The 25606-nt window shown below is 42.5% G+C and overlaps 3 protein-coding genes across 3 annotated transcripts in view; 2 read left to right on the forward strand and 1 right to left on the reverse strand.

Annotated features, from left to right (window-relative positions):
• Window positions 1-7905, reverse strand: part of cdc42se1 (CDC42 small effector 1) — a 25069-nt gene extending 17164 nt beyond the window's left edge. Inside the window, exon 1 of the mRNA XM_080734485.1 lies at window positions 7795-7905. The gene's annotated coding sequence lies outside the window, so the exon portion shown is untranslated. The remainder of the gene's footprint in view (window positions 1-7794) is intronic.
• A 1374-nt stretch (window positions 7906-9279) lies between these two features.
• Window positions 9280-12509, forward strand: mllt11 (MLLT11 transcription factor 7 cofactor). Its single transcript, XM_080735121.1, has 3 exons — window positions 9280-9391; window positions 11711-11893; window positions 12371-12509. The coding sequence occupies exons 2-3, from the start codon at window positions 11723-11725 to the stop codon at window positions 12455-12457; spliced, it is 258 nt and encodes an 85-aa protein (XP_080591247.1). The 5' UTR covers window positions 9280-9391; window positions 11711-11722; the 3' UTR covers window positions 12458-12509.
• Window positions 12510-17271: 4762 nt separating this feature from the next.
• Window positions 17272-24215, forward strand: LOC308293273 (GA-binding protein subunit beta-1-like; the record flags this gene model as incomplete). The annotated part of the gene is made up of 8 exons (XM_080735726.1): window positions 17272-17556; window positions 19124-19231; window positions 19455-19622; window positions 20017-20211; window positions 21355-21466; window positions 21703-21882; window positions 22958-23076; window positions 23901-24215. The coding sequence occupies exons 2-8, from the start codon at window positions 19124-19126 to the stop codon at window positions 24213-24215; spliced, it is 1197 nt and encodes a 398-aa protein (XP_080591852.1). The 5' UTR covers window positions 17272-17556.
• Between the last annotated feature and the right edge of the window lie 1391 nt (window positions 24216-25606).

Below are 25606 nucleotides of genomic sequence, written 5' to 3' on the forward strand. Positions count from 1 at the left end.
ATGATCACTGCTTAATCAGATGAGTTACACACCCACATAGACACAGACACAGACACACATCACAGCACCAGCATTGTTGGCAAAACCACAATGTGTGACTCCGCTCATTTAGGACAACATCCTGTCACTGTCACTGAAAAGTCACATGTTTGAAACCCACAGCAATCAAAGAGGTTGACAACACTGGTCTGACTCTATAGTACAACCTCATGGTGAGAAAAAACGAATATTAAAAATTAAAACTCTAGAGAACCTTTCTTTACCCTATCAGGACCTTTAGTACTGCTGGTTTTCTATCCCACCACTGCCAGGACCTAATAGTAGGCCTACAGTATACTGCTGCTTTTATATCCTACCAAAAATGCCAAAACCCTGACTTGTAGAACTACTAAGTCATAAAAGGCTAATGGTTAACACCCTGCTGTACATTACATTGTTACAAAATGGTCTGACTAAAGCTGGTTGCACACTGCTGCGTTTTTTCGTTGCGAAATGCGTTTGTCATGGAAAGGAGAGAGAGAGAGAGAGATAGAGAGAGCAAGGGACCCGGTGGTCCGAAAATAAATACGAAACGGGCGGTAGTGTGCATTGTGCAAGCGTGATTGATATAACGTGAGGTTGATTTCTTCATTTATGTGCTCCGAAATTCATACAAACATTTGTCTGAAAAAAACGCAGCATTGTGCAACGACCTTAACTGTGAGCCTTGGACGGAAAGGTGTCCAGTTCTACACAGAAACCAGGGACGTGCTGGCCATTGGGAAAAGCGGGACAACTCCTGAATGTCTGGTTCATTCCCGGCCGGTCCAGGCCGGCCATTAGGAAAAAATATAAAAATAAAATGTCGGCCTTCGTTCCATTTTGGGGGCTGGGAGGCCAACAAAGTAAATCATCACTGTCGGGCAGAAACCTTGTATCTCCAAGTTTCAAATTTGTAAATTTTATCGCAAAGCAAAGCCCTGCTTCATCATACAAGGCCGTCGCACAAAAGTAGTGAAAACAGCAGATCTACAAGCACACAACGCCTCGCGTTGTGTGCTTGTAGATCGGCTGTTTTCACTAGTTTAAATTATTTTTAAAATGATAAATACAAAACAAACGGTTTTGGACATAGAAGGTTTCCACCCAACAATGACGAAATATAACTCATGTAATTGGCCCACTGGCTTGTCACTTGTCATGATCTGAAATGGAGTAACAGCAGCTCTGAGAGATCTCTCTCTATAGCGCGCAATGAGGGCCTCTCCAACTCTTTTTCCCGGGCTGAATCAGGGGCCCAGCACGTCCCTGACAGAAACTATAACTAAACACTGCACTTCCTGTTCTCTCTCACTATGGAGCAGGAGAGTTTTAGGTTGCTCCCCTGCTCTCCACGTAACACAACACCAGGACTACAGTAACACACACTGTTTACATCTCTGCTTTGACGTAAACATCCTGTCTGTTTTCACAGAGAGATGACAGATTTGAGGGTCCGATGCCAGTCCTAGACAACCCATTACTGATGTGTTGACCTATTTTTAGTTAATGAATGAATATAATTTTAAAAGGATAAATTAATAATGATCAATTTGAAAAAAGCACTGATTAGTGTTACAAAAATAGAAAGTTCTGAAAAATCAGATCTACAAGCTTGCAATGATGTTGCTAGGTTTTCAATGTAATGGGTCCCGGGACCCAAAGGGTGGTCATTCAAATGGGTCCCAGAATTATTTTATGGGTCCTGCGACGACACACGCATTATGTATCAACGGTGAAAACATCACAAAGGACTTTGATTTAAACAAACGGTGGCAAATGTAGTTAATAAAGGACAGAAGCATGGATTTACAAGATGTTCTCAATCATCTCATCAATCATGCCAGAACGCACAGCTGTGGAGACTCCACCACATGCAGTTCAGCTGGTGCAGTGAAATGAATGATAGCAGAAAGGATAGAGTTGTATGCATCCTCGGGATGCAGTGATGCTTAGTTTAATGCGTCCTTTAAAAATGAAAGATGCGTCAGGAACGCAGGATGCAGGGCTAGTAGCATCACTGAGCTTGTAGATATGCTTGTAGAAATGCTATTTCTGAAAATATTTGAAAACGTTCACCTGCTATACATCCAAAATAGGGACGCCATGTTTAAAGCGTTTAAAACTCAGGACACATCGGCTGCATAATGGAGTACAGAAGTCCTTGTTCATCCCCTGGGTCACGGAAGTAGCATTGGGTCATCTTAGAATTATTTCATACTAGAAGCTCTAGTCGCCGACCTGGCCAACTCGGGAACGATGTAAATAGGGAATGAATGCCCCGCCCTTTAATGCAAACCCCATTATACCTGTTGTCATAGGATCAGTTTTTTAAAATTGTCCGAGAAGTCAGAGAAGTGATTCGTTTACGACAGTCAGTCACTCGTATTTGTCTGGGACTGTTTCTGGGCGAAAATGAAATTGATTCGCGGTGGTAACGTTAGTGTTTTCTCGTCATCAGTTGATGCTTCAGATCCATATAAGTCAAACCGCCATGCTCATTTGTTTAATTTTGGAACACAGTTCTTATATGACGTGATATTAAACTTATATTAGATGCGCCTGTTGGGAATTCAGAATGGGGAGAAAAACAAATGTGACCCAGGTAGGATGCGTAAATTACGTCAGACTTCTCTATTGCTGACACCGATGTCGTCAAAGAAGTCAAATGGCAGGTATATGTCGGCCAAACCGATATATCGGCCTGTCATCTTTTGAGAGAAAGACTATAGAGCGAGATAGATGGACAGATTGGTCAGAAGGTGGAGAGGAGAAGGGAGGAGAAGAGAGGTGCTCATTCAGTGGCATATTCGTCCGTTAGGTGGAACCTTCCAGAGAACAACCATGCTCTTTCATGATGGACCCAACATGTGGGCCGTTAAAGAAATAGAAAAAAGAAAAATGTTAACAGTCAACACGCGCTTGGAAAATTCAGGTCAGTCACGTTGGTGAAAAGTGTCAACGTCTAGGGTTGGGTTTGATTTGTCAGCGTTCCAAACACCGGCAGAGAGAGGGGAAATACGATGGAAGCAACCAACTACGTACATGAACCAAATGAACCCCAAACCACAATGACTCAACGTCTCTCTAGTCTGACCTCCATTAAAATACTGTCTCATCACCTCCCACGGGGAGAGAGAGAGAGAGAGAGAGAGAGAGAGAGAGAGAGAGAGAGAGAGAGAGAGAGAGAGAGAGAGAGAATTTTTTCATTTCATTCAAACATTTCATTTCATTCAAACATTTCAGGGGCAAAGTGAGCGTTTAACAGAAGGTCAAAAGGTCACGTGTTCATCTGTACAGCAGGATGAGGTAAAGTCTCTGGGTGAGCAGCAACCTCCGGTCACACAACACTACACACACTGACAAACAATACCTGGGACAGACAGACAGACAGACAGACAGACAGACAGACAGACAGTCTGCAAGGTACAGACAGACAGAGAACGAGACAAACAGGCATGACGGCAGACAGGCAGGCAGGCAGGCAGACAGACAGACAGACAGACAGACCTGAGTCCAAGCAGGAAGGAGAGACAGAAAAAGAAAGAGTGATGTCAAAGCGATGTCACTGTTAACTTTGAAGAGAAAGACTCCCGAGAGTCCCAACAGTTTCCAGTAAACACACTGGTTTATTATTCACCAACGTCACACTGATGGATGAATCAAAGAACCCATATACCACACGCACGCACGCACGCACGCACGCACACACGCATACTATGGGGCTCCTTCAATGCCTTTAATCTCACCGAATTGCGCAGCACCGCGTACCATTACACGTGAACGCGTGACCAAGTACGCGTTCACACGCACGCGTGAACGCGCACACGCGTGAACGCGTACACGTGTAACCACTTTAAGTCAATGGGAAACTACATGACGCAACCACAAGTTCAGTCATGCTCGGGGGTATGAGGTACGCGTACGTGAGAGTTTTGGCACTCATGGAGCGTTTGATTATGGCTCCCTGCGTAGCACAGCTCACATGAGCATGTCATGTATATTTCCCATTGACTTACCATTGTAAGTCACGTGGAGCGTCACGTGACGCGACCAGATCAGATGCGACCAGATCAGATGCTCCAACAATCTCTCCAATGAAAACTATGTGTGAACCTGTAAAGGTACACGTTTTCGCATTAAAGTTAAACGTAGCATGTAACCTTTACACGAAAACGTGTACCTTTACAGGTTCACACGTAGTTTTCATTGGAGAGCTGGCATTGTTGGAGCATCTGATCTGGTCGCATCTGATCTGGTCGCGTCACGTGACGCGTCACGTGACTTACAATGGTAAGTCAATGGGAAATATACATGACATGCTCATGTGAGCTGTGCTACGCAGGGAGCCATAATCAAACGCTCCATGAGTGCCAAAACTCTCACGTACGCGTACCTCATACCCCCGAGCGTGACTGAACTTGTGGTTGCGTCATGTAGTTTCCCATTGACTTAAAGTGGTCACGCGTGTACGCGTTCACGCGTGTACGCGTGTACGCGTTCACGCGTGCGAACGCGTACTTGGTCACGCGTTCACGCGTATTGGTACGCAATTCGGTGAGATTAAAGGCATTGAAGGAGCCCCATACCGCACGCACGCACGCACGCACGCACGCGTGCACACACACACACACACACACACACACACACACACACACACACACACACACACACACACACACACACGTTAGAACATCCTCGCAATCCACTTTAAGGTTCCTTCTAACTAATTAATCCATTCCACCAAATTAATAGAATCCTGGTCCCATTTTCAGGACAGGCTGTAGAAAGATGGCGGCATGCACACTGCACACGCTTGCTAAATCGGCTTCATTTACGGTCTGTAGAGTATATGGGCGATCGGGTGTAGCTTTGTCCATTTCTTTTTTGCAGTCTACGAATGCGATTTTCACAATATGTATCTGTGGAACCGAGTCACATTAAATGTAATACCTAAAATTCCAATGCTTGTCAGGGTGGGGGTCCCCAGTTCATATATGTTTATTTTGGGGGTCACAGCCTAAAAAGGTTTAAGAACCCCTGTTGTAGATCAACTATAAACATGTTTTTTTTTCTGCAGGGACACCCTGGAACCCCCTCAAGGACCCCCATTGAGAACCACTAGTATAAGAAAGGCCAGCCTGAGGGAGCTTGTTCAATAAACTGACGTTACCACGGCAACAGTGGCAAAATCCAACCAGCAACAGACTTTTGACTGCGGTTGCTTAGCGACAAAACGGTTCCCCCTGGGAGATAAGAAATTAGTCACTTTAAAACTTCCAGACAACTAAAGGTTGGAGCTTACATCAAGCTGTGATGAGGCTGTATACTCACACACACGCGCGCACGCACACACACACACACACACACACACACACACACACACACACACACACACACACACACACACACACACACACACACACACACACTTTTATTACAATCTTATAGAGTTCTAATAAATATTGCAGTAGTCGGGTAGAAACCTTGTATCTCCATATTTAAACCTTTGTAATTGCGCAAAAATAGCGGAAATAGACAATCTACTAAGCTCTCTAAGTGTCGCGATGTGATGCATCATAAGCTTGAAGATCTGCTGAACACTTTAAGTAAAGTGAAAGTGGTTAATTCTGTGACGGGTTTTGTAAATAATTAACTAGTTGAAAGTATCAACATGTGCTTAAGTTGTGACAAATGCATTGGAATCATTGGAACACCCGGTCCCCCCCCCCCCCCCCCACACACACACACACATGTACTGAAAAAGGAATGGTTTGGGGGGGACATACAAGGTTTCCAACCGACAGTGACCATAATTACACCAGTTTTTCCCTGTTTCATCACCACCACACTGACAAACCACTGACTCCAGGCCTGCTTGAGTAGCAAACTTCCCCCTAAAATGGATCCAAGCCTTTAATTTGGAGCCAGCCAGCGTGCTGAGATGGTTGGGTCCAGTATGCAGCCCCCGTTCATACTACTTGTGCACAGAATAGCAGACCTACAAGTGGTTCTCGGAGATGGGAGCATAAATTAGGCCTACTGCTGCCTGCTGGGTGAGCCAGTGAGGAGAGGACCTGGCGTGCTGGGGAGGAAGACACGCGCTATATTTAGAAAACATGGGTTCCTTAAGTGTTCAGTTCAGCCTGACATTGTTTCCTAGCATGGCGTCGATGCTTGAGCAGTGAAAATGGAACAGACATGTCATTACTGTGTACTACAGCTCATACATACTTACATACTAGTGTTACTGTATATCCTACACACACTATAGTTATATACTACTGTAATTACTGTACATACCTAGATACTGCTGTAGTGTGTATGTACAGTATCTAATGCAGTGTTTCTCAACCACTGTGCCTGGGGACCTTTGGTGTGCCCCTTGAAACTGCCTGAAAGCCAGTATTGTATTTATCATTTTAAAAATGATTTAAACTAGTGAAAACAGCCGATCTACAAGCACACCGCGAGGCGTTGTGTGCTTGTAGATCTGCTTTTTTCACTACTGTTGTGTGACAGCCTTGTATGATAAAGCAGGGCTTTACTTTGCGAAGAAACTTACAGATTTGAAGCTTGGAGATACATGGTTTCTCCCCGACAGTGACGATATTTACACCCCCGTATTATGTTGGTGTGCCCATGGATTCTTGGGACATGAAAACACTGATCTAATGTATGTAAGGAAAGACATGCAGCCTGAGAAAGCATGTTCAATAAACTGATGTAGTAACACTTTCAGCCTGAAAGGATTTTCTGCTATTTAGCATTTTTTTTTAAACACACTTTTTGGTACTACTCCACATATTGTGCCAAATCCCACACACATTGGTACACTTTGTGTCTCTATAGTCGTATGATCTGATCAACAATGTGCCATTGGTCACATGACTGGACGTTGGCAAGCACAACCTATTCCTTACAACAAAAAAAGAAGAAGAAGAAGAATCATGAACCCAACATCCAATCACACACCTCAACACTTGTTGAGGGGCTTGCCTTCTACACAGCGCACCTCCAAAACTTCTGCTCATAGGGGGTACCACAAAAACCATCTCCTTTCGGAACCTCTCCGTTATAGCGGAGGGAGAGGTTCTGAAAGGAGCAACACAATCACTAACAGTCTGTGATATAAACTTAAATTTTCATGCAGCTTGTGTCCCCGTCCCGAAGGCTGCATGATCTCGTGAACAGACATAGCCCTGGATAGGCAACCCTGCCTGGCGGAGACCTGCGCTCTGAAGAGCACACTTCTGAGCACACTTCTGGTATACAGACAGTCAGACAGACCCTAACTACTATTAAATTGCTATTGTACCACTGGACATCTACAGTAGGCTACTTATTCTTATCATGTACTATAGTACACAAAAGGCTATAGCCTACTACTACAACTACTGACTTTACTGTAGCTTCATGCATACATAGCACACAAACTGAGCTTTATTGGGCTGTGGTTTCCTGTAATAAGTTATAGAATACTGCATACATCTGTCCAACATATGTTGTTACGTTCAAGTTATTCCATTATAGACAACACTACTTCAACTCCACATAGTAAACTTTAGACACAAGAAGTCACTGTTTAGCCTGTGACTCTCATATATGAGAGTCATGTATTCAGGGCTATGTTTGCTTCCATTCATCCTGAAACTCTTTAAAAGATTAGTAATTAATGTCCCACCGTTCATCATGCATGCAAAAACATATAGGCTACTAGTACCACAGTGTCGCTTGTTGGAATAAATTAGGATTTCCTCATTCAGCCAAACTCACCTCTATGTCCTGCACTCCTTTTCTTTTGGATCCACCCGCAAAACAACAACAATGACCAAAAGCAAATAATAAAGGGACACTGGAGTCTGGACTCAGTCCTGTCTGTCCAGCGTGTTTTGAGGTGTGGTTCTTCAATCAGGAAATTCTTCTCTTTTTAAAATGATTTTTCCCCACCTCCTTCTCTACTGGTCTGGGGGAGTTATGCTGTCAAACAGCTCCCTCGTCTGACCAAGCTAATGCAGGGCACCTGGAAGAGTGTGTTTCTGTTAAATACCATATAAGGGTAAGGATATTAACATACTGTAAGCTACACATCATGGTACTACAGCAGCTGCTTAAGCTTAACATAGCTTAAAATGGGGTCAGAGAGTTCTGACAGAGTAAAGTAGGTTTAGTTGAGTGAATCTTGCATTATGTAAGATTATTGTAATTCTATAGAGGCAGCATGATAAGTGATGCAGCAGGACACTTTTATTGCAGTGAAAACAGCTCCAACAAAACTCAAGAGATCCATGGAAGCAGTCCCAGGGTTAATTGATTAGCAGGTGTTTCCAATTGTCTACACACAAGTTGACATAACACTGGCTGCAGCAAGAGAAAGATATTGGACCTTGATTTAAATGCATAGCAAGCCGCAGTGACAGTAGGTGCACCAATATAATCCTCTCTGTTAGCCTACATTTGTGTACTGTGTAGTCATTAACGTGCTCACGTTTTAATTATAAAACAATCTGAGTAATTGTGTTGGCAAGCCATTTTGACTGTGATTGCACTTCTTGGTTCTCCAACATGTCAATGTCATGTCACTAAAAACTTCTGCCTTAAACCCATGGGATTGATATTTGAGATAGTCAAATGGACAGAGTGCCCTCGTAGGCTACCTGTCTAACTTCTCCAAAGTGAGTGACCCACCATGATCTGGACTGGTACTACCCGAAATTGGCCTGAAAAACATCTATCAGGAGTCTTTTCTCATAAGAACTCATGCAGTAGGCTGTATAGGATAAACAAGTGAAATTGGAAGTAAATTACAACATTTGAATTGAAACTGTACTTCTGTAGTTCTATCTTTTTGCTATTCTGACCAAAAAATAATGTCCATCCTCAGTCCTCACATGGGCCCCATCACCCATGGACTCTGACCCAAGTAAAACGACGCCATCCTGTGGATAAATGCGCAGAGCCCAAACCTGGCCCAAACATTACTTGATGCAAATTTTATACCATAATCCTACCTAATACTAATAACTACATACTGCCAAAATGTGTCCATTACGTTTCCTTTGAGAAAAGAGACATTTTATGTCTTGATAAAACGTAAACATTTTTACTATGGTCGGAAATGACAACCGACAACGTCATCATCCTTGTGTAACCAGAGAGAGAGGGAGACGAGAGAGAGAGAGAGAGAGAGAGAGAGAGAGAGAGAGAGAGAGAGAGAGAGAGAGAGAGAGAGAGAGAGAGAGAGAGAGAGAGAGAGAGATCATTCGCATCGTCACCGCTCTGCTCATCTCTGAAACAAAGACATCGTTTGTCTTCGGATCTCATTCAAGACAAGACAAGACAATACAAGGTTTCCTGTTCCAACAAAAGAAAGGTGAGTTTTTGTTCATTCTCTCGCTGTTATTTGGGGTTCAGCTGTTTTAATAGTCGCCGACAAAAGATGATGAATGATATGAATCAGGATGCACTTGCAATGCAATCACTGCGAGCCGCACCTGTCCTGCTCGTCTCACAATGGAGGAAAATCGTGCACATTTCACTGTGCACACTCAATAATACTATATTATTATGGGCTTCACTTCCCATATCAAACTAGCACGGTGTGACATCCCTAGAAATAGACACGGCCAACGCCTCTAGAATGTAGCCTACATCCAATTACCATTCATTCAATTAAAGTGTGCATAGCTTACAGTTACAGATAGCCTAATTGTGAAAAGAATGCTTGGCACATTATAATGAAATACTCCTTTGCCCATCTGTTTGCGTTGATGTAGGCCTGTGAATCGTCTCTTTTTTTTGTGGTGTTGCAAGAGACAGCGAGAGAGTAGCCTATTATAAATGAGGTGATGCAGAGAGATGTGACCCAGTTACTATTAGTAGCCTGTCCACTCGACTCCACTGGTCAGTTGACTGTCACAAAAATAACACGATGACCAACTATTGACGTGTGTGTGTGACTATAACTAACTGACCGGTGATTTTCTGCTCTCCTTTCTGCTGTTGGGCGTTTACCTAGGTGTAATGCCATGAATGGTGACGTAATGAATTCGGTCACCCAAGAAAAGAGCTATTACTTTTTCGACATATTCTCTCTTGTTTTGTTAATTTGACAGTTTTCCATGAGAATAAACATAAGGGTGTATATTACGCAGGCAGCCTGGCAGATTTCAGGTGTGTGATCAAGAAGTAGGCATACAGGGCTATTTTCTATTTTATAATCGATTTAATACGTATTCATTTAATGTATTTATAGATGAAGTTAATGCTGAATATCAATGGTGAGTGGGAAAAAATCTACAATGAAAATAAATCTAAGAAATTGAAAGAACAAATATGAATAAAATAAAAATAAATGTTTTGAACTGGTTGTCACAGATTTCTACAGGTAGCCAACTTCAGTGAAACACCCTACCGGCATAAATGCCGGTCATGTGTTATGAATGTCATGGTAGGTATAGGTAGGTGTATTAAATGTAGAATGTTAAGCAGAAAAATGTGACATTTAGATTGCTTTATTCGCCACCATACCAAGAAAACAACATCCTTACGATGCTCCTGAAATCAAAATCAAGACAAACATGCAAATTATAATTCCTCCAAAAATCATGTCAATTAAATAAATTAGGCTAACACAAAGAATGGAGATAATGACACTAACATTCAGAGATTCAAGAGATAATAGTGCAAATGATAACAGAAAAATAGCCTAATTGTAATCTCTATTCCATAGGCAATTCTGAAATAAAACATAGGCTATGTTATATTGAACCTAATCAACACTGAATAAATGATTGAATAAAGTTTGACTAATTGACAATTAGGGTAATACAGAAGACAGAAGTTCATCAATCAAGAACCACAGAACCCTACTGATATTGTTGACTGACTCCATGGGCTTTCCTCCAGCTGTCCAATGCCACCTGTAGAACAAACCTTTCACTTAAACAAAAAAATAAATGCCAATTATGTGTTTACAAACATTGAGAATTAATGTACAGGCAACTGTTTCATGTAATCAATTCACAGCATTTTTACACGTGAGTGCAGTGACCACTTATTGATTGCATCCATCCTATGAGCGTTGGGGTTCATTTGGTGCCGACCTGCGCACACATAACGGTTCTTATCAGTGTGACGTAGACCATTCTAACGCGGCTAGTTCCATTCCTTGATTCCGATTGGCTGGTTTCCCTTTAATTGCTGTGGTATGTGAGACTATAACCCACACTTCTAATCAGTTTATATCAAACCCAGGTGTGTTATTTCTTTCCACAGTGTTTGTGAAGCTAGACTAGAGAACTTGATTGCAAGTAACAGGTGTGTTGTTTCTGCAGCCTGGCCGGGAACTACTTGCTTGTAGCTGGGGACTACTTTCTTGCAGAGCAGACCTTATAGTGAATTATTAGTGACATAGAACAGTTTTAATTGGTACATGTCTATGATTTTTCATGTTGCCATATTGTAACCGTTTTAGAAAAGCAATAAGCCACGTGAGGCTTGTGGTTACCTGTATTTTACACCGGCTGAGAGGGTTGGAGACACTCTGCTGCGCCTCGTGTCTCCCTACGTCTGGAGTCATGGAGGATGGACCCTATTGACCACATTGCATTGCAACTCCAGTGCTATTCATAGGCCAAAATGTCCACCCAGTGGGACTTCTACATTTATTCCTGTTTGTTTTACATTTCAGACATAAAACAATATGCTGGAGAAGTCCAACAGCCAGTATGATTCCTTCCTGTTCTGGAGGCAGCCACTCCCTGCCCTTGACCTGTCAGAACTGGAGGACTTGGGAACGAATGACGGCAAGTTGACCAAGGGCAGCCAAGGAAAGGAGAAGACCTCCTCTCAAACCAGGAACATCAATGATGAAGTAAGTGAACAAAAGGTTGTTGGTCTGCATTTTCGTTATATTTATGGGCTCTTGCTGACACTGTTATTTGGCGATGGATACTATGTTTGACCCCTGGGGCCTGTTTCACAAAGGCAAAATTAAGACATCCAGGATGTAAGACAAATCCAGTTTTGGCCAAGCCTACTCGGTGCAGCGTGCCTTATTCCATTCCATGAACGTACATCTTAACAATATTGTTGTTTGTCTAAAAAGATTGGATAGCATTTTATCATGGGTCAGACCCGAATCTCACAGTATTCATTTAACGTGTCTTTGCTAAATTAAAGAAAAGGCTGCAATAATGAACATGTTGTTGCCTTCATTTTCAAACCTCTGGCACTTGCTGTAGGTTGGATAACCTCAGGTGATGATGATGGTGTGTGTGTGTGTGTGTGTGTGTGTGTGTGTGTGTGTCTAAAGATATATGAACTATATTGTGATGTGTCTACCCTTCAGGCTGAACTGTCAGAGTATTCGTCCTTTAACTATTGGAGAGCTCCCATTGCCAACATTGGCTCTCTGATGGAAGACCTTCTGCTGTAGAACCCAACCACCACTCCTTCCTGCCTGGAGACCTCGTTTGGATCAAACGACAACAGCCTTCTATTGAGGATCTGCGCTCGATCTGTAGTTACTCATTATATGACCTGTTGCTCAAAATATTCTTGGCACTTCTTTGTTGCACTGTTAACAAATGAAGCTGTTCTGAACCTTTCTAAAGATTCATTTGGGAAACCAAGCCCCGTAAAAGATTTTATGTGAAAGATATTATTTTTGGTCTACCAGAATGAAACATAAGTATTTATAATGAAGGAGAATTAACATATGGATGAACTAATGTGGCACTGAAAGACTTCAGGACAGATTTGACGTTTTTTTTTGTGGAAAATAGTGAATTGCCCCGTTGAATGGCCTTTTCAGTTAAAACGGTACACACTATAGTAAGTATATGCCTCCCTCCCTGCCGTTTGTTTTAGATAGTTAACCTAGACTAATAATACTGCAGCCCACAATCCAAGTGTGTGCCTAAAGCCTTATTTAGGGTAGGGTCGCGCATACGTGTCTGAAGGGGAGACGTGTCAATTAGCCATGTTGTCTTGCATGTTTTGTACAGCTCCGGTTTTCTGGTGTGTAGTTCGTTTGACTTACATTGGTTTAAGAGTGGTTTGCTCACTGAAAGAAACCTACATGTGAAATGCCTGCCAAGTGGGGTCAACCACATGCTTCTTTCCTATTGGTTGATGCCCGGTTGTGAACAATGTTGAACTCCCTGTGATGAACCCAACCTTTTGCCCTAATAGAATGGAAGTTGACATGTGCTGAAGCCTCTGATACATGTGTGACAGTGCCCATATGACTGTGTTGCTTGCCTAAAAACAGCACACGTATTTTCAGCTTGTAGAACGGCTATTTTAGGTGCCAACACTGTTGTTTGACAAGTATAAATTAAGCATAACTGATGGAAGCTAACATTCAATATTTTAAGCAAAGCTCATATTCAAACATGATTCAGTGATTTGTTTGGTTGAGCATATGACCATCCAGGTTTATTTAACCATTTTTTACACACCAGCTAAAATCTCATCTTTCAACATTGACTGATGGGACTATAGTGCAACTATAATTGGTCACTGTAGCTGAAGTTCTGTATTTACAATATAACGTTCACATACTTGTTAAATGTGTATGTTGGTTTGTATCTAAAGGTTGGGTAACCCTTGGATAAGTTGAATTAAAAAAAAGTTATACATTAACTTTGACAGTATAATATTCACTGTCTCTGTGCTCCAAAATGCCTTGAATGCTTTCACCCGTCATGTCATGTGTGATTTGTTCAACACGATCAACAGGAGGGAAAGTTCATTATGTATTATTCAACAGCTCAAATCTTTTTATTCTTTACTGTCTTCCACCTCTGGGTATGATTTGGACATAAGATCTTTATTGCATGTTTGGAGCATTTAAACCTGCATTTGAAGAGCTTTACATTATCAGAGAACCATGGCTACCTTTTTGTCCATTAACCCCCCCCCCCCCCCCCCCCCATTCTTTAAGTTGCCTTGTTTTACGTGTACTGGGTCACCTTGCCTCAGGCATTTTCCGATTAATATATTTATTTATTTATTTAACATGCTGCTGTATTAATTTAACCACGAGCGGGCCTCAAAATGGCTGCAATAGTTGATGAGAAAATGGCAAAGTTGGACTTAAACCAGTTCAGTCTTATGCAAACTTGTGATTTACACTTATGTCATTTACCGTAGTTGATGTTCTTATCCAGGGTGATACGATGGTAATTTTATGTTTTACTAAAGAACACTTTGACAAGACAGAGAAGACAGTAGCTCCTCTTAACCGCCGAACTGAACTCGCACTAAATGACCAAAGTCTTAAATCACAGAAAATGTATATTTCACCAGTGTGACAATTTCCCCATGTTAGTCACTTTTCTTTTTCATAAACTGAGTTTGTCTGGAGATATTTTTGAATGTTTAAGTAGATGGCAGATTAATTGTGGCGACTTATATCCGACTTTTTGTTGTGTGGCTTCTATAAAGTGCAGTGTTTAGTTTTGTGCTCTCATTATCGGATAGCTAGGAGAGGACATGATGGGAATAATGTTAACACTGAGCTTTAATAGAAACACAACAAAAGAAACTGGATATGTTGATCAGTGTTGACACTGGAAGAAAGTATGTGTGAACGTTTTAAACTGTGATTGCGTGATATTGCACACAGTAGGAGAGAAATACTGTTGAATCATGAGTTATCAACTCGTGGTGTCATTACCTGTCTGACTCTGGAATAAAATGAAATCTTAAGTACTTGGTTTGGCTCATTTTTATTGAAGTGAATGTATGTGATGATGTATAGAGAGTTAAAATGTTTTGACATCGATATTGGCAGTTCAGAAATAGTGTGACGGAGAGAGTCGCAGCCCCAGCCTTGAAGCCTCAAAAGTCTAGTATCTCCCCCGGACCTTGGTCTAGTGGTTAAGATATTGGACTTTCGCGTGGGAGACCCGGGTACGAACCCGGGTGGGGAGGTTCGGATCACCTCCGTTACATTGGTGCCGTGACCCGGATTCGGGCTTCCCCGTAGGAGGAGGTCAAAGGGGGGTGAGTGTGACGGAGAGAGTCGCAGCCCCAGCCTTGAAGCCTCAAAAGTCTAGTATCTCCCCCGGACCAAAGAGATGTCTCTTTGGTCTAGTGGTTAAGATATTGGACTTTTGCGTGGGAGACCCGGGTACGAACCCGGGTGGGGAGGTTCGGATCACCTCCGTTACTATAGCAAGTCTACAAGATCAAGTGTGTGAACATTGAATGTTTTACATGAATTGCTTGTTGCATAATTAAAGTTAATGTTCCTTATATATTCCATTGCAATATACTTAATTTAACATTTGAATCAATAGAAAAGGATCATTAATATCTAATCAAATCTCATTACCCCCCATCAGCAAACAAAGCCTCTCACACAAAGCTAGTACATCGATATTGTCATTGTAACAAAATATCTGGCTTCGGTTGGACTGATTGTCTACCACTTGAATCAGCATACAATACATTTGAGTTGTATACGTAAATAAATCACAAAACAAATTCAACTGAATCTTTATTCCCAGCTTTAACTGTGGTAAGCTCAATTTGAAAAGATCAACTTAACGCCCTCAGCCCTTTCAAAAGTACAATTGTCATTACTGCTGTATTTTACAAGGCAAGTTAAAAAATTGTCTAGTTCCCAGTTTTCAATACAAAATACTTGTTTTCAGCACTTCCATAGATGAAGTTTAGGTGTTTGAAAGTAGCGTCAACCAGGTTTTCAAACATCACTGTTCCTGAGTGGCATCAGTACTTTTAATAGTTACTCAACCAAACCTGTATTAAATATGAATTATGAACCCATGTAATGCCTATGATTCTAACCCAGAACTCCCACATTTGGAAACAAACCATGCTAGCAAGCAAGCCTTTGGCCAAACGGGAGATATTGAGCTTATAGTGTGATATTTGGTTATAACAACTTTTGTAAAACAAAGTTTAAGCTCTATATTCTGTTGTTAATCATTCCTATAGTTTGTTCAGTAACAGCCCTGGACCTCCAGTCTTTCAGCGAGCAGCCGCAAGGGCCAGTCAGCTATGTATCCTCCTGCTAAGGCTCATTTATCGGCCGCAAACGTTTTCATGCCCAGGACATCCAATATTTATAAGCGACTTCGGCGCTAGCCGTTGAGCGAGTATGAATGGACTCACCCCGAACCTAAATAAACTTGGCTCCTTATTTGAGTGTGAATCAGCCCTTACCCTAACCTCAGTAAAACTAACGCTGGTGAATGCTAACCTGCCAACGCTGGTGTATGCCAACCTGGTGTTCGGAATAGGGATGTTTCAGAATGGAAACCCGCCCGCTTCAGTCTCACGCATCCAGCCAGGCGACCGTAACAACTGCTCGAAGGCAGTGGTTCCCAAACTTTATAGCTCGAGCGCCAAAAGACAAATAGAAATTTGACGTTTGCCCAGGACTCAAACTAGTGAAAACAGCAGATCTACAAGCTCACAGGGGGGGTGTCGCTTTGCACCGCGTTGTAAGCTTGTACTTGTAGTTCGTACATTTGTTTTCTAATTTATGGAATTTCTTTTTGAAATTTTCATTTATTAATGAAATTAATTCGAAAAATCATTACGTTCTTTTTTTTAGATTGATGAAAAAGCTTTTTGAAAATGTATTGAAATAATAATTAAAAACAAAATGTAGGAAACCAAGAATTAAGGAACCCGTAAAAAAATGGGGCAGGAGAATGGGTCCCAACCCAGTGTTTGGAAACCAGTGCTCTCAGGTCAGTTTGTGCTCCGTTTAGCGGTACTACAGGGGGTCCTCCAAATCTTTTATGATAGAAACTTATTTTTCCCTCCTTTTCATATTAACCACTTGAACCCTATTGTCCAGTCCATATTCAGAGCACTTTAGCCAAGAATAGCAGATATACAAGCTCACAATGCCTCACAGCGCGAGGCATTTGAGGCATTGTGAGCTTGAGCTCGTAGATCGGCTATTTTCCGGCAAAGAGCTTTGGTGTAGAGGGGAAAAAGAGCAGACTAAGTACAGAGTGAAAGGTCAAGTTTTTTTAAGTATTGAAGTTCCAAGTGGTTAAATCTGAAAACACAAATTGACATGATTCCAAAATACACATGATTGTGATGTTAAAAGATGAATAGGCCTATATGGAATCTATTAACAGGTTGTGGGGGTCCCTGCTTCATCCCTCTCTCAACTAAGGGGTCCCTGGACTGAAAACGTTGAAGACCCCCGGTTTAAAGCAAGGCGGTCATAATAACCAGTAACCAGCCACACACAGATCCCAGGTCAGCCGCTGGCTGAGCGGAGTGAGCGCATCGTCTAGTAGTCGTGTCTACCGTCCTCGTGCTGCTGCGCCCGCCCACGGGGAGGTTAAAACACATTTCCACCTCCGGTGTCGCGCTGCTGGCTGCCATCTTTGTACCTGGAAAAAATAAACAAAACGAAAACATTCGTTAAAATTTTTAACACTACATCATCGTATTAAATTCACCGTTCCACGTGCGGGGAAAAAAAGAGGAACGTGGACTCACCGCCTCGTAGCTGGAGAACGACGGCCGGAGGAGGTAAGAAACCTAACTGGAAGCTAACCGCATGCTAACATGCTAGTTGGCCTTTTGGTATGTTGTTGCGATGCAGTTTCTCGCCAAAAATAACAGATTTGCAAGTTCACAGCGTGTCCGCCATGCGACGCGTTGTGAGTTTTAAATCTGTTTTTTTTTGGCTAGCGACACCAAGGCTTTCTTTTAGCCCGAGGAGGAACCCGCATTCGCTCCGGGGCGGCGGGGTGACGCACTTTCTCAATTTTGACAAAAAATGACGCACTTTCACCCGCAAACAGTGTCGACCTGACGCTTGTCAGCGCCATTCCCACTGGAAAACGTGACAATTTGGTCGAGCGAAGTTCTACAGTATGACTTATAGCTGTTAGTTAGCCGTTAGCATTAGCTTCGCACCCGAGAGATAGAGAAGTGCAACAACAAACCCCCAGAAGCCCCGCGTCTCTCTTCAGGACGCGGCCCCCCCGTCTCCCGCTCCGAGATAAAAAAAAAGGTGCTTTTATGTGATAAATGATGGAGTAAAACCCCCGAAATTAACCAAATTACTGTTGATTAAAACTCCAAATCCTCCAAAGACAGTTTGTCGCGGTGTGCGAAGACAAGAAAGCCACATTAACCGGATGTGGAAGTAGTTTGGTGTAAAATAGGAAATTTCTTGTTCTGACTTCCCCCGGAAAACCCTGCAACTTAATATCAAACGGTTTCCTGTTCGATTCATGTAAATGCGTTGCGGGAAGTTTTGACTTCAGAATTTGTTTTATTTATTGTGTTTTTATTTGACATAATTGTTAGCGGTTGAACGCGCCACATGGCGGAGAGACTGTCCTCGGCGAGGCCACTAGTAAAATGGCTCCTCGTCTTCCATGAAAATATAAAGCCTCGTCTGTCAGACCGTCTGCTTGTGTCGCAATCACAACGATAAATAACAATCTATAAACCTACAAAGTAAAGATCCACAACAATCATCAGTGGTTGAATGTAATCGTGTACATTTAAGTGCAATTTTGAGGTACTTTTATTTCAATGTATTTCCATTTTCTGTAATGTATTTCCATTTTCTGATACTTTATTAATTATACGAAACTTCTCTACACCTCAGAGGCTAATATTGTACTTTTCCCCCTCGTGTTTACAACACTGCAATTATTTACAAGTTACTTTGCATATTTAGATGAATACAATCAATTGCAGATTGTAGATTAATACAACTGATCAATTTTGTAGGTATGTATAAATAAAAAGTCTAATATATTATACTTTTGAACTAAACTTCTTTATTGCCATTCATAGTTAATTAACAGCCAACTTATCACACTTTGCAAAAAGAAAAGAAAAAATCAAACAATGACAAAAGCAAAAAACACATTAAATACATTAAATAATCATAATTAAAGTATAAGCCATCTTAGTCATTACAAACCTATTGGGGAGGGGGGGCAGGTACCGCCTTTAATTCAACTGTTCGGTGCCTTCGAGATTTTGTGACTCCCCGAACCGAACCTAAATAAATTTGTCTCTAAAGGTGGAGTATGCATCGGCCCTAAGTCATATTGTGTCATGTTCTTCTTCTTAGATGTCATTGGTGGATTTGGGGAAGCGTCTTCTGGAAGCAGCTCGTAGAGGACAGGACGATGAGGTCCGAAACCTCATGGCCAATGGAGCACCTTTCACAACTGACTGGGTACGATATCATACTTATGATTATTTATGCCACCACTCACTGACTGGGTAGTGGCCTGGGTACGATAACGATATCATATTTATGATTATTTATGCCACCACTCACTGACTGGGTAGTGGGTACCATCAGGTTGTGTGTGTCAATGTTACTTGTTGAAGCTTCATGTCCTTGCTTTTGTATGAAATATCTTTTAGAAGTTACATGTTCTCTCTCCTCTCTATAGTTGGGAACATCTCCCCTCCATCTTGCGGCCCAATATGGTCATTACTCTACAGCTGATGTACTGCTCAGAGCAGGCGTCAGCAGGGACGCCCGTACAAAGGTAGACAGGACCCCTCTGCACATGGCTGCCGCAGAGGGACACTGCGTCATCGCAGAGCTGCTGGTCCGGGTAGGTCAAGGCGTTGTGTGTGTGTGTCATATAAGACCTAGTGAGGATGGAATAAAATGACAATTATACATTCATTTAGCTGAAGCCAAGCCTAGCCTCAACTCTCTCCTTAATCCCTCAATATTCCCTCTATTCCTCACTCAATTCTTTCCTCCTACTCTTGGTCCCTCTATCATCATCCCTGTCTCTTAGTCCCCCCTATCCTCATTTCTCTCTCTCTCTCTCTCTCTGTCTGTCTGTCTGTCTGTCTGTCTGTCTGTCTGTCTGTCTGTCTGTCTGTCTGTCTGTCTGTCTGTCTGTCTGTCTGTCTGTCTCATATATATTCAATTAAGCATTATTTGCAGGAGAATATACTGCAGGGCTTTTAAAACTCTGTCTGTTTTTGTCCATGCAGAGTGGCGCTGACATCAATGCTAAAGACATGTTAAAGATGACAGCTCTCCACTGGGCAGCTCAGCATGGTCACCAGAAAGTTGTAGAGTTGCTGTTGAAGAACGGAGCCGACGTTCACGCGCTCAGCAAGTTTGATAAGACACCGTTTGACATCGCAATGGACACACAACATTCTGAACTGATGTTACTGCTTCAGGTAACAACCACAACACTACAATAGAACAAACCTTGCGCCATGCCATCACACAATGAAAGAAATCCTTGCTCTTATGTACCTGCTGTACACAAGCCGTAACAATAGACCAATTTATTTTTTACAAACATTGAGACTGTACCTGCAGGTGCTAGCTGCAAATATCAAATCCCAACAGATCGCCAAACCTGTTGTTTTGAGGAGTACTGGTTTCGGTTCATTCAACGTCCTGTGCGTAGGCTGGTGAGGCGCTCCCGAGGGAGATGCTGAGAAGTGAAGCTTAAAATGTTTGCAATGCTCTGTCACACGCGCAGAGAATAGAAGACCTAAAAGCTTGCAACGCAATAAGGATCAAGGATCAGCTTGTAGCTCTGCTATCCTCAGCCATTCTGGTGTGCTCAATGGAGCATAAATAAAAGCACAGTGGAACTTAACAGAAAAGGTGATACACCCTCCCCTACAACCCATCAGAGTAGCGCAAAGGTGATACGCCTGCCCGCCTTATATTTGCCTTATATTGCATTTACTGGGCCCTGGTTGGTTCCCTCACGACTTGGGTGCTGAGAAAAATGTACATAGCTGAGTGAGGCTAAAACCCTATCCGCTGCCTTGTGCTACCAATGGCAGATACGTAGTCTAACTGCATAGAGTTATAATAAGAATAGAGAGGACACCAGATATCCCCGCCCGTCCACTTGCATTGAGTTGCTCACCCAGCACATGAGGCGTTTTCACCCCTTCTTCCGGTTAGTAAAACCGTGACGTAGTGGGGCCTTTGTGACGCATTTTGCGTCATAGTTTGTGTTCATGGACGCGCTGGGGCTCAAATTCATGAACGAGCTCTTCCGGTATGAACGCACGTCAATACAAAGAAGCCTAGATGCGCGTTCATGTTTCTGGCCCCAACTGCAGTACCTCAAAACGGCCACCATGTCCATTGCGCTTCATGGCTCACCCAGGGTTCTGGGGGCTTGTCTAACTGCGCTAGGCTATAACTAGTCCTTCACAGCCACCTGATCCCTAAACAGAGATCATCCCATTGTTCTAATGTGAGGAGATCAGTAATATTGGGTGAAATACATTAAAATGTGTGTCTACTGTACTTTTCTTTGCCAAATGTTGACATCGCAACATGTTTGTGTCTAGGAGGGCATGCACAATCAGATGAACTTGAACATGGGCAACAATTCTGGACAACCTCAGTTCATCATCCAGGGACTCAACGCTAATCAACTGTCTGAGCTCCTGAACAAGCAAGGTACACACACACACACACTCACTCACTCACTCACTCACTCACTCACTCACTCACTTGTTTTTCTTTTTTTTTTACACTGTGTGTGTATACAGTATGTACTCTGACTGTGTGTGTGTGTGTGTGTGTGTGTGTGTGTGTGTGTGTGTGTGTGTGTGTGTGTGTGTGTGTGTGTGTGTGTGTGTACAATATGTATGTGTATTTATATTTACTGTGTGTGTGACTGTGTGTACACATAGGTGAGTCAGAGGAGGCGATAGCAGCCAACGCTCTGGACTCCAGCAACATCCAGCATACATCGGTGGTCAACGAGCAAGGTCAGAGGGTCATCACCATTGTAACAGACCAGCACGGAAACCTGCAGACCACCGGGGGGGTTGGACAACCCTTCTTTGTTACCATGCAACACGGCCAACAGAGTAAGACTGACTCTCAGACACACACACAGACGCGACCGCGTATTTCCCGGTGAACCTAAGCGCAACGGTGGGGGCTTGGGAGTGGGGAACATGCCTATGACTATTGCTGATGATGGAGAGGTTATATAGCTTAGCCTTTATGTATTGAGAATGAGAGGCACTCTTGCCGATTTAGTGAGAGACTCGTCGCCAATTGCAAGATATTTAAAAGTTATTTGGGGCCATGGTGATAACTGTTTCTTTCTTTCTTTCTTTCTTTCTTTATATTGTCGTGTTATTGTTTCCAACCACAATTATTCATGTGAGGCTGGCAAGATCGCGGTTCCACTAGTTTTTAGTAGGCTATAGTGTAGGCTTAGAAGCCTTTTCAGAAGTAAATGTAATGTTTTCCATTTAATGATTTACTTTATCCTCATCTAATCTTGCGCTAATGCACGCAACTGTTTTTGCCATATTTTAAGGCCGTGTAGGCTATTCAGAAGTTAATTTAATGTTTTCCATTTAATGATTTCCTTTATCATCATCTTGCGCTAATGCACGCAACTGTTTTCACCAGGTTTTAAGGTCTTGTTGTTTTAGTTGTTTCCCATAAGCTCGCACCCTCCTTGCCCATCGGCCCCCACCTTTGCGCACAGGTTCACCAGGAAATACGCGGTCGCCACACAGACACACACACACACACATTTTGTGAGACCTAGACCACGGATGACTGATGTTCTGATCAATCTATCTATTTTTCAATATTTTGTCAAAAAGTGCACAATGTATGAATCAATTTGAAAAGGTTATATTTGAATCATGTTTACATTTGACAACATTTGTCTTATTAGCAAAACAAAAAACTAAAACTGACTGTTGGATATAAAACATACCGTGAACTGAACATGTTTTTATTTAACCACTTAAACATGATCAAAAACCGACCTACAAGCTCACATTGCGACATACAGTTACATACATATATATATATACAACAACACTGTAAAAAAATAAATCAAAATATATACGATAGATGATTACTTAAAAAATAAAGAAAAACTATCGCTGGTATAATAAAGTTTATTGTATTTTTCAGTGCTGGCCGTTCCAACCAATCAGGTGACAGAGGAGGTGGTGGAGGATGAGCCTCAGCCCCCTCCCCCCAGGAAGAGGAAGTTGGAGACGAAAGCCAATCACAACGATGTAGAGAACACGGTATGTGGTGTTATAATAAATATAGTCTCTCTGGAGCCGGACTGTTGTTGACTCACACAGACTAAACGGTCTGTGCAATGGAAGCGCTGAAAAAACTGTAGGGAGTAAAGTGGATGTATAACTACTACAGGTATTTGAAGAGTCAATTCTTGGTCCTGGAAAATAAGATGTTTGAGAACCATTGATATACACGCATCAAATACAAAATAAATCAGCCAAAGAACACACGTTGACCAACATAGATTTATTTAAATAAGAAAAATAGTGCTTCAACAGTGGGTTTTCTGTTCAAGACAAAATCTATATACATTTCAATAAAACCACCAGTGTGATGTGAGAGGTGCGTCCTGCGAAACTGTGGGACATACATACGCACAGTCGCACACAGGGGTGAGATGACGGTGGAGCTGTGTGGAGCGCCGTTCCACTACCTTTCAAGCTTCACGTGACGTGGTCAACGATTCAATCCCTCTCTAAATAATAAGAAATATAATTACATTAAAAAAAATCATAACATATGTTGAATACAGTATTTCAACTGGCACCGAGCGGCAGGCCGTGCACACATGCGCGCACATGTGACTTGATGTCATTAAAATAGTTTCACTAGCTAAAAGAAATCCACAGCACACCACTGTACGTACATACAGTACATACAGACAAAGACAGATGTAGCTCTCAAAAATAAAAATTGAAAAAATCTAAAAAATACACAAATCTCACAATCAATGGAGGACTAAAGCGTTTGTTTATTGGTGTGTGCCAACAAAAACAATTTGGCAAATTTATATAGATTGTATTTAACCTTCCCCTCTTCTCCTCAGGACTCCCTCCAGCGTCAGCTGCTGGAGGCCAACCGCAAGGCCCAGGAGTATCGTCAGCAGTTCCTCAGGAAGGAGCAGGAGGCGGAGCAGTACCGCATCAAACTGGAGGCCATAACGCACCCCGTCACCACCAACGGAAACACCACGGAAGCGGAGGAGGTGGTGGTGGGAGGAGAGGACGAGGAGGAGGTGGGGGAGATGGTGGAGGAGACGGAAGGAGAGATGGTGGTCTTGCAGGAAGGGGGGATCATCATGGAGGGGATGGAGGGTCAGGTGACTCTGGTGGAGACGGAAACCACGGACGTCAGCTCCTAACGGCGTGGTGGGTGGGTGGGTGGGTGGGTGGGGGGAGGAGGGGATGGAGGACGGGATGGAGGACGGAGGAGAGAAGAATGTAGGATGAAACGGCAGATGTCATACTAAAAGAAAGATAAAGAGAGGCATGGATGAAGAGTGAGAAAGATGAGTGAGGGGGAGGGAAAGATGCAAAGATGGATTGGGGCGTGGGGGGTAGAATTTGTGTGTTTCTGGGACTGCAGTCTACACTGCTGATTTAAATGTACAAGTCGAACCTTAGAGTCTGTTTGGTTCCATTTATACACTCAGAGGTACAGATCCATAAGCATCTATTTGGTACCCCCAATATTGAGATACCGATGACAACGAATTATGAACAGATTGAAGGAGAGTGGGCTTAGATTGGTAGGGTTGTTTTAATGTAAATAGTTGAAACTGCGGAATGAGTGGACAAAGGAGAATGAGGAGTAGACGGTAAATGGAGGATTGAGCTTTAAAGAGTTGAGGTAGTTTATTTTTACTCATCAAAAATGGCAGTTTGGACTGAACATCCCACCTGGGTCGATCAAAACCAAAACCGGGGTTCCTGTCTACGAGCCTCTCCCGGGACACTTGTGACGAGCGAAAGAGAGGAAACTGAAAGAGAGATGAAAGGACTCTGGGAAGAGAAAACAAGGGATGTGTTCGTGCTCATAACCTTCACTTCCTGGTGTTTTGTCTTTACTGAACAGTCAGGACATTTACGTTAACGGATTTAAACCGACAACCTGGCGGCTTCCTCTGCTGCCGTCAGTGGCTTCAATATACAGTATGTACATTTGCTTCAAGTTTTCCCATTTAGCATTCTTAAAGCTGCAATCCCTAACTTTCATACCCTCCCCCAGATTGGAACCCTGAGCCCCTACGTGAGCTCCTGAACATGCGCCAGCATGTCTACTGCTGATTAGGGCTGTCACGATTATGACATTTTACATGACGATTATTTGTCACTCAAATAATTGCGATTAACGATTTAATTGTGTTTCATCATTGACAATTACATTTCTGTTTGGCTTTTAGGCTTTTATATGACACATAACCTAAATATACAAAGAAATATACAAAGAAATTACACAACGTGTCGCGATGCGACGCGTTGTGAGCTTGTATATCTGCTATTTCCACTGTTTTTTGCCTTTTATTTAAATATATGAACATTTTTCAACATGGAAACGATTATGACGATTATGAAAAATAATCACGAGTATGTCAAAAAATCACGATTAGACGATTATGTAATAATTGTGACAGCCCTACTGCTGATGTAATGCTTGCATGTAATGCAGAAAGAAGGCCTGTTTGGACTTTAGACAGAGGATATATCTTTCTTGAGCTTCATGCAATTCCACTTGTAAACCAGTGGGTGTACT

Source organism: Nannobrachium achirus (assembly GCF_963921795.1).
Source record: "Nannobrachium achirus genome assembly, chromosome: 10".
Lineage (NCBI taxonomy): Eukaryota > Metazoa > Chordata > Actinopteri > Myctophiformes > Myctophidae > Nannobrachium > Nannobrachium achirus.

Excerpts from the sequence above, each read along its gene's own strand:
- mllt11 (XM_080735121.1), top strand. The coding sequence starts at position 11,723 with ATGCTGGAGAAGTCCAACAGCCAGTATGATTCCTTCCTGTTCTGGAGG. Across the intron at positions 11,894-12,370 it reads CCAGGAACATCAATGATGAA|GCTGAACTGTCAGAGTATTC; the intron begins GTAAGTGAACAA and ends TCTACCCTTCAG.